Genomic DNA, 10070 nt, shown 5'->3' with positions numbered 1-10070 from the left:
TATTGGTATTTAATCTATTTACAAAGTGTTTTATATTTATTTGTGTTCGGACGTGAACTCCTGGAAAATGAGAGAGAGCACATTTTCCGGACTTTGCCTTTTATCACACATGAGGAACGCAGATGGTCAAAGTCCGACACGTTCCCCAGGGAAACATCGGCTGTATTCTCACATGGGAACTCACTCGGATGTTTTTCACTGGCAGGGAAAGTTCCGGGAAAATGTCCGGAGCAACGTCTGCGAACGTTTGCGGAGACGCTCAGGAAAATGTCAGGAAGCATCATGTGTCTCCAGTTGAGATCTGGTGTTTAACCATGAAATGTTGAAACTGAATGGTACAGTATGATTATTATTATTACTACTATCTTTATTAATCCTTCATCCTGCTACATGAACTAATAATTCCTTTAACCTTTAATACTTCATTTATTGGCTGGATGTCTTTTTGGATTAAAAACTGTCTTTATGTGTCCTGAAAGGTGCATATACATTTTCATAGTTATCATTATTACTATGCTTCAGTGGACACATGACCTGGGAGACGACGTGTCGGGACTCATCCTGATCTCGAGGCCTCCTGCTGTCATGTTGCGCCCTTGGCAGCCGCCTGAGCCTCTGGTCATTTCAATTTCCCAGGCAGTGATTTATTCAATTCAAATATGTAATAGTCTCTCTCTCACTCTCGCAGGACGCAGTGTCTCAGTTACAGTATTGATTGCAGTCTGGAGAGACGAGATACTCGGCCGCGACAAGAAGATGGATAGATAGCGACAGATGAGTTCCTCGGAGAGCGGCGAACAAGCACCAACACACTCTCGCTCGCACAGAACTCATCTGTTCTTATCACGACCCGGCCCGTCGCCCCCGAGGCACTTTATTCATATCTTTGTTTCTCCCTGTGCTTTTTTTCCCGCCGTGATGAAACGGTGCTCGCGATGGCCCCTTTCTTTCCAGCGGAGTGAAACTCCTGCGAGAAGCCGACGGAGGGGGAGATGTTTGTCAAAGGAAATGAAACGGAGGAAGTTGTTTTTTTAAACGCCACTCGTGTGGTGACGGCGGAGCTCAGCTGGCCCGTTGTAGCCATCTTGTATTAGGGACAATGATGTGGTTGGGGCGGCACGGTGGCGTAGTGGTCAGCACCTTCGCCTCACAGCAACAAGGTTCTGGGTTCGAGTCCCGGTTCAAACCAACCAGGGCCTTTCTGTGTGCAGTTTGCATGTTCTTGTGTGTGCGTGGGTTCTCTCAGGTTCTCCGACTTCCTCCCACAGTCCAGAGACATGAGAATGGGGTCAGATTCATCAGAGACTCTAAACTGACCGTAGGTGTGAATGTGAGAGTGGATGGTTGTCCGTCTCTGTATGTGGCCCTGTGATAGGCTGGGACCTGTCCAGGGTGAACCCCGCCTCTCGCCCAACGTCAGCTGGGATTGGCTCCAGCCCCCGCGACTCTTCAATGGATAAAGTGGTGGACGATGGATGGATGTGGTTGGAGACCAAGTTCTGATGGTGTATGTACTGACATGAAATAATACTAATACTAATACAACAATAAATACTATCATCTAGTCAACAGCTAGAACATTCATGCTCCCCAGAGGATGAAGTGCTTCTACTTTGCTCACTCCTGAGCTTTCAGGCCGCTTCCGAGTGTCTCAGTAAGATACTGGTGAGATTCTGACTGACGCGGCTCACCGCTCCGCTAGAAACCTCGGACGACACAAGTCGCTGGTGTGAATGTCGTCTGAGGTTCTGTATCTTGTTCGAGCTGCTGTCGACGCCGTGGCTCCGGCCCTGAAGGGCCCTCTTCACCTGGACAATTCTCTCATGCTAATTTGTCCCCGATGCTAATTTAATTAGCCGAATCTAAATTGTAAATCCCCCCCCCCCGCCCCCCCCTCAAAAACATGAAGTTTTGAGAGGAATTTTAGATGAATGACTGAAAAGAACTTTATCGAGTCTGTGCTGCTTCAATAATTATCATGACAGAATAATTTAACATCTATCAGACGCTCTCTTCTTCTGTCTGCAGCCATTATCCTGTCATTCTATTCAGAGGCGCTTGCTCTTACAGCAGAGCAACAAGGAGAGCAGACCACAGTGTGTTGGCTGCTCCGTCCTCAGAGATTCGTCCAAATCATCCGTGCCGAGTGACGCGCGGACAGAAATGGACCTGACGGATGCTCGTCCTCTGGTTCTGGGACAAGTGGAAGGATCAGATACGACGCTTTAAGTGTTTCCTTCAGAAAGGTCACGGGGAAACGGTGACGACAAATTCAAACACAGACGAGTAGAAGGGACAAGGAGAGTGGTAACAACCCAACAGGAAGCGGATGGACATTACGTTTGGTACGGTGCCGTACATAAAGGCTGCGTCCGCACTGACAGGTTTTCTTTGACCGTGCGTTCACACCGGACGCGATGAGATTACACGCAAGCTCAATGCAAAGGCGCCACTGACGAGAACTTCACATCTTGGCGTTATTCGCGCAGCGTCGCTCACGTGACGCGATGTTGTGAACGCCGGCGAGCGTCGAGCGAGAGTGGGCGGATGCTCTGGTCTGTGTTCACTCGCGTGATTAAATAGGAACGATCCAGAATAAAAGTGTCTGTTTAAAGGTCTTGAAAGCTCCAGAGTCGTGAACGAAGACTAATGAGTGTGGGCGGAGCCAGAGATGTGACAAAGGGGATGCAGCCACGTCGACGGCAGATATTTATATAAAAGCCAGTAAAATGTTGAACTCTAAGTTTCGCACGGGACCAAACAAGTGGGAGAAGTACACATCTGCGACGGTTGGTACTGCGACGTCAGTTACATATCGAGGTATAATTATGACAAAATACACAACATCTACAAACTGATGAGTCCGAGCGTCTCAGCGGTGTCAGACAGGCGGACATGTTCCGGCACACGGAAGCTGCCAGACGCGTTTGGTTTCCACCAGAGACGACGGGCGGCGTCATCGGAGGCAGAGGTCCGACCTCAGACGCTCAGAAGCTGCGGGAGCCGGGAGCACGACTCGTCCTCTCTTTCCTCTGTGCAGCAGCTGTTCACGTCATGACACGTGCAGCGGGACAGCGGCCTCCACGTCACGTGTAGATGTGTGTTAATAGAAACAGTCGGATAAAACAAACTCGTGACTGAGACGCGTCAACATGCGAAATCTCTTTTTTTTTTATTGACTTTAGTTCGACTCTGACACGAAGCCACGACACTGCACTGAACCGCAGGTTCAAACATCATCGTTCTGCAGCGGCACCGCAACAAAAGACACCATTTGAAGTCAAAATCGCTACAATGTCACGACACACGAGCGCGACCGGCCCGCAGCTCTGCAGGGACCAATGCTCTAAGACTCGCTCACACGTCACCAGACCCTCCGCGGAGCAAATCACCCAAATTAAAAAAAACACACCAATACAAGTGGTTTCAAACTGCACAGAACAGAAGTACGTGGGTGATCCACTGTTCCCCCGAGTTCACACTGTGGGAACAATTCAATATTCTCATTACGCCGTCGCTCCTCAAGTGGCCGTCAGGGAGTTGATGAACCCTTGTTTGTGTTCTCTCTCTCTTCTGATATCTGATATCTCCCTGCACACACACACACACACACACACACACACACATCCAGAATATACTGAATATCAACAGTAAGTAATAGTAAGAAGTAAAAGTATAAATCTTTTAACATCAATCAAGCGGTCTGCCAGTTTACACAGCAGGTTAAGTTACAAAGAAAGTGTTTTTTTCACATAATGATTCACAATTAATTCAGTAACCAATTGACAAGAATCGCTGATTTGATACATAAATATATCAGAAAAACTGAAAAAGACCGTGAACTTCCGAACGTAAAGTTTGCCCACGACGAGCAATTCCACGAATCTCTCGTCACCTCAGTCTGAAGAAACAGTTTAATAAGAAAAAAAGCTTCATGTCCATTTGTTTCCCTCCAATGTGATTGAACTGTATTTTTTTTAATCAATTGATTATGTGTAATGGTGAAACATGTTGCCGATGAATCTGTTTCCCCTCGGCGATTTGAAGCAGCTTCAAGTTTTTCATGTGGCTGCAAATGTTTAAGGCCATTTATTTTCTTTAATAAACATCAGCACCGCGACATGCATGTGCATGTTTATGTAGCACAAGCTAAAACATCCTGGAAACACTCATAAAAACACAAAACACATTTTGAGGATTTACGTCAAAAAGACAGAAGTCAATAAAATAAATATCAGAAATATCAGAAAAAACAAAGGCATCATAACGAACATATCAATTACAGCACTGTACGGTACATCACCACCTATAGTCACCACAACAAGAGAGAAAGGAACAAGACAATGTCGGCCATGTTTGCACATTGGTTCTTCAAGAGTTTCAAAGTGTGGTTAAAGCTACAGTGTGTAATATTTAGAAGAACTTATTCACAGAAATTTAATATATTGTCCATAACTCTGTGTTCATATGAGTTAAATATAGTCACATGAGGTGGACCGACCTCCGTGTGAGTCTCCATGTTTCTACGTCGTGTTGAATACGGTTGTTGAACTAAACGGTTCCAGAATACGTCGCGTTCACTTAGAATTTTCAGACGCTGCCGGAAAAAGTGTCCCCTGTCGGTCGCTCAGTTGGTTACGGTTTGCAACTTTACCACCAGATGGCGCCAGAAAATTACAAAAATGACACTGTAGCTTTAAGTGATAAACTGTTAATGAAAACCCCCCAAAAATCATCTATCTAATAAATCCTCATAGTGACTGGGTCTTATGGGAAAAGCTATTTACACTCATTTCATGACATTAAAGATGAAACCAGGAAGCTGATATCATTCATCATGGTACAGTTAGCGTAGCTACACTACAGCGCTAAGACATTAGCCAACAATGGGCTGATGACCGGTGTCGGTGTTTTCATCCATTAAAGGGAACGCTGACTTATGGGACAAAGTTTGTGGAAGTCGTTAATTTCCATAAAGGTTTGTATCTATAAGTAGTTTTACAGTGTATAACGTGGAATGAATTAAGCCGTTTCCTCGTCATCATCAATGTATTTACATGTGTCCCTCAGTGGTCATTGCAGAAACTACCACTTTTAAATCATGAAAAAAATGTTACTGAAATTTCTTCTATCTTTTGTTGTCGTGTGCATGAGAAAATCACCCGATCTGTTGGTTTTGTGTTTTTTTTCCTTCATATCCTACAACATGGTAATAATGGGAATATTTACATTTTTTCCTGTTTGTCGTTTGTTGTTTGTTTGACATCTACAGCGGCGTCATTTGAAGAAGGCTTTTCCAGATCCTCCTCACCAGTTGTTTGTGACGGACCCTCACCAAAGCTGAAAGTTGGTGGGTTGTCGTCAAAAGGCCGATCGGATTTCTCGCCGCCGCCGGTCTCCTGAAGGCTGCTTCTGTTCTGCTGCGTGGTCAGATCCGTGGCGGCGCTCAGGATGGACCTCCTGGCCCTTTCGTTGGCTCCCTTGCTGTTGGCCTGGGACGTCCGGGGGTCTCGCACGGTGCCGAGGCCGGTCTGGATCGTGGACAGCGTCCGCCGGAGTCCCTCTGGCCGCTGGCAACGGTAAAGCCCCCGGAACGCAGAGCGGAACTTCTGGGACATGACGTTGTATATCACAGGGTTTATGGCGCTGTTGGCGTAGATGCACGTCCGACAGAACAGCAGGAACCAGTCGTTCTGATACGCCGTCGACACGAAAGAGTTGATGAGGACCAGAGTCCGGTAGGGCATCCACAGCAGAGCGAACAGGATCACCACCACCGCCAGCATCTTGGTCACCTGTGGGCACGAGGCAGAGATACGGGTCATTAACACCCAATTCATATTAATGTGTGGGTGAATTTTAAGTCATTGGTAGGAAAGTAGTGGTCCAAGGTCCCAATCTGGGCCAACCGCAAAATATTTGGCCCCCGGATCAGTTTTCACCTTCATCCTCTAAAACTCTTGAAGATAACGTCGTGGATGTGAGGCTCACGTGAACATGACCTTGTAATCTCTAATGGTGTTGAATACATATGTTTTGAATACATATTCAATGTAAAGACAAATTTCATGAAAACGCAAAATTCGCGCGATTCACTTCACAGATTTTACATATTTGAACTGGAGATAAATATTTGCGTGGCGCCAAAAATTTGATCAAAAAATGTATTTACAACAAAAATAAATCTTCATAAAAAAGCTTCCTTTAGTCACTAACTGATCAGCTGATCTAAGATGGCGCCCAGGCTCATAGAGAGTCAACAAATCCTTGATAAGAACTTGTGTAAATCACAATGTGTGTATGGTCACATTTTCTTAAATCAGTAATAATCCAGCAGCGTTTTGGACCAACTGAAGGAAATGAAGGGAACCTGTAAAGACGACATTCCACAAATCTAGTCATGATGAAATAAAGGCATGAACGACCTCGTGTGAATCCTCAAATGTTTGGAAAGATTTTATTGTTGAAATTAACTTTGGCCTACGGAAACAGAAGCTGAACCGTTTTCTGTCTTGTTCCTGACAATAAAAGCCAAAATCAGATACGAGCCGCGGATTTCTTGCAGCTGTATTTATAAAATGTGATCAGAGAGAACGTCTTCATCCAATACTGTAAATGAACTGGACCAACGATTGTGCTGTAGATAAGATAAGATATACCTTATACGTCCCGGTAGAGGCTGAGAGATGACGCCAGTCTTCATGTGTTCATGATAATGACTTTATGATTTACTGATTTACTGACCTTCCCGAGTGAGCGAGGGACTCATTATCACAGTCGAGTTAAATTATGTTAAGTGGTGAAAACAAAGCGAGGCTTCGACGCGTCACATTCTTAGTTCGCCCGCAACAATCGACTCATCGCGCAGACACGTTCGAGTCGAACCTCCGAGGCCCAGCACAATAGGGGCCGATACAATTTCCCTGATGCGCTTTAATTGCTTCATGATTGTTTGAGTCATCCTCAACTCGCCAGGATGATGCACACACAATCACCAGAGAGAGAAGGTCGTGCTCCACCATCGTGGAACCACTTCCCTCCCGCTTCGCTTCACTCACCTGATTTAAAAAAAACGTTTGGAGCATTCCGACGGAAAATAAATCGGTTTTGAAATCCAAGATGTCTGTTCGGTTGGCGAGGTCCTCCAACTGACGAACCATGTCGTACGTGATCTAATACGACGAGATCGACCGGTGACAGGAGCTACAGGACGCCACAAATACCTTTTCCGCCTTTATTTGCTTCGCCAAAACATGGTTGATGAACTTGTAAAGGTGTAAGGGTTACGGTGACATGGCAGAGCAGCAGAATATAACAAATCCATTGAAATAAACAAACTTGACGGACTTACCAGGTCTACGATTGACTACCACTGACCCCTAGTGGCCGTGTACATAACGACCTGCAAAAGTCAGCCTGGGACCCAGATGAATTCTGGGAGCTCGTTTCATTCGCTCCGTCAGACTCACGGTCTGGATCTCCTCCAGTGGAAAGTGATTTTTCCATGTGCCGGTCCAATCACAACCGAGTATCTGGAAGTGGGCGGGGTTTATACCAATGACGCAGAGAGAAGCGACTTTTGTCTACAAACAAGATGGCCGCCGCCGTCGAACGAGCATTTGACAGAAAAAGGACCTGATGATTTTTTTTACAACTCTCCCACGAAAAAAAACGACAACACTGGTTCACAGGCGTTGTGGAATCATCGTCACACACGCCACAGACGTCACAGACGCCGCAGACGCCACAGACGCCACAGACGTCACAGACGCCACAGACGCCACAGACGTCACAGACGCCGCAGACGCCACAGACGCCACAGACGCCACAGACGTCACAGACGCCACAGACGCCACAGACGTCACAGACGCCGCAGACGCCACAGACGCCACAGACGTCGCAGACGCCACAGACGTCGCAGGCGTTGCAGACGCCACAGACGTCCCCTCTCTGCTCTGGTCTGTCGCTCAACAGGCGTCACGTGATTCGTTGCTCTCCCTGGTTGTACGTCTATCCAACTGTGTCAGAGGTCCCAGGCTGATTCGCATTTGAGTTTTTAGTCTAGCTCCAGGACTGCCGGCGCTCTGGGAGGATCTTCAGCGGGTGACCCGGGGCACGATGAGAGTGACACTATCTTCCTTCAAGCCAGTCGGCGTGTACGACTCAAGTGATCCATTTTCATGAGTATCCAGTAATGCTGCCTCACCCTCCACCTGCGGTGCACCTTGTGGAGGTCTGACCCGTCTCCACTGAGCCCAGTCCGCTCTGCTCAGGCCGCCCAGGTTTTCTACACCACAGCAGAAGGAAAAAAAACCCCAAAGTGTGGCAGGTTGATAGTATCATGCACCTCACGTCTGAGATAAAGGTCGTCAGCGGGGGGCCGGCGACAGTCTGCTCAGCAGGCAGATAAATAAAGTAAAAGAACGTCAAAATGTCTGCACAACAAAGCGTGTAATTGAACACAAAGGAGGCGGAGACCGGAGCTTTCAAATTATCTCTGAGCGGGACAGTGTGCACCGGGCTGACGTCCTGAATATGCATGTTAAATGAATTACTGTAATTAAAGTGGCAGGACACTCGACTCCAGTTGTTGCTAATAACAGAATCCTCGCAGACAGAAATATCCCCGGAAGCCTCTTCCCTCAAAGAGTTATTAGCATTTCGCCTCCGATGCCGACGCCCCGCCCCGGGTCGTCCCTCTTCCTCCACGTGCAGCTCGACGAGATCACAGGCACGAAGAGAAACTCCCAGAGATTAAAAAACTGTACAGTATTAATCTCGCACCACACTGCGCCAATCTCTAATCATGAAAGTGCCTTTCTGCGGCGCACACAAGTTTATCAGAACTGCTATCAGATGAAGTTGGGCCTATCGACCGATGAATGAAAGAGCACCGAGTGCCTCTTGAAGAACTGAGGGAGTGAAATCATCTGCGCCTTAAAAGCGCACTTCAGCTTATATCCTAAATCACATTATGCAAATCTGGGGGGGGGGGGGGGGTGGCACTCGAACGCACCAGATTGCGATCTTCCTCCTTCTGCTCTCGCACGAGAGTTCAGTCTCTCAGAGGCCTGTGTTCATGCGTCTCACTGGGAAACTCTTTAAACACCCGTTAAATGAAACTGTTATTGTTTAATTATTCTTACAACCGTGTTGGTGACGTCTAGACTCTGCTGATGGACGACGCGCTGTTTAAGCATTCGGTCAAATGAGCATAAAACGCTCACATCGTAACCATAGTGACAAAGACGAGCAACTGCATTAGAAAATAAAAAAACAATTTCCTAATGACATGATTGATAGCAAACGATGACGATGATTGACTGGTTGCAAAAGTTTTTGAATCGCTACACAACAACATTTTCTGTTTTCATAATGGCGTCATGGCGACGTCATTCCTACCAAATGATCGTAAATCATTTTTCAATCTATATGAGCCTCAGGTCGTGTGTGTATAGTCACATGTGATGCAGAGATACTTTTGGAACTAAGCGTGTTGTAGTTTTCTGACTTCCTCATGAGGTAACTGATCACATGACATCATGTGATGGGGAATGATTTTCTGAGATTGTCTCTCTATTATTTGCAAAGACATCATGGAAGATGTGTTTTTGTAGACCATATTTGTGTTGACCTTGACGCCGACCTTTGACTGATCAGCTCCAAAAGTGAATCATCTGCAGACAAAGTCCAAATGAATATTCCCTCCAAGTGGTCCAAGGTGAAGATCCGTGGATGAGTTGTTGAGATGTTTTGTCCACACACAGACGGGTGAAAACTAAATTTGTCAATGTGAAAGGTCTCACCCGGAAGTTATGAATCACATGACTTAACGTATTTCCCTTCAGCTCTACGGAGCATTTTACCTTCTCTCAGCTCATTTTCTCATGTCCGGGTGAAGACGTCCCCTCACCTGCGCCGGACAGGAACACGCTGGTGATGATCCACGTGAGCGACGGCGTGAAGCGTATAGGTCTCAATCCCAGCACGTGAGATGACGGCGGCAGATCTCAATGCAGAGGCTTATTCCTTTTCCTTCGATTGGGAAATCTCATCCGGGTAGCTCGATT

The 10070-nt window shown here is 46.6% G+C and overlaps 1 protein-coding gene across 1 annotated transcript in view; it reads right to left on the bottom strand.

Moving 5' to 3' along the window:
* Positions 1 to 4621: 4621 nt before the first annotated feature.
* Positions 4622 to 10070, bottom strand: part of trhr2 (thyrotropin releasing hormone receptor 2) — a 22421-nt gene continuing 16972 nt past the window's right edge. The window contains exon 8 of the mRNA XM_047333290.1: positions 4622 to 5795. Coding sequence (XP_047189246.1) covers positions 5226 to 5795 — 570 coding nt within the window. The 3' untranslated portion in view covers positions 4622 to 5225. The remainder of the gene's footprint in view (positions 5796 to 10070) is intronic.

This window comes from Scophthalmus maximus, chromosome 7, assembly GCF_022379125.1.
Source record: "Scophthalmus maximus strain ysfricsl-2021 chromosome 7, ASM2237912v1, whole genome shotgun sequence".
Lineage (NCBI taxonomy): Eukaryota > Metazoa > Chordata > Actinopteri > Pleuronectiformes > Scophthalmidae > Scophthalmus > Scophthalmus maximus.
The sequence above is the reverse complement of the archived record's forward strand: the minus strand, read 5'-3'. Positions and strand labels throughout refer to the sequence as shown.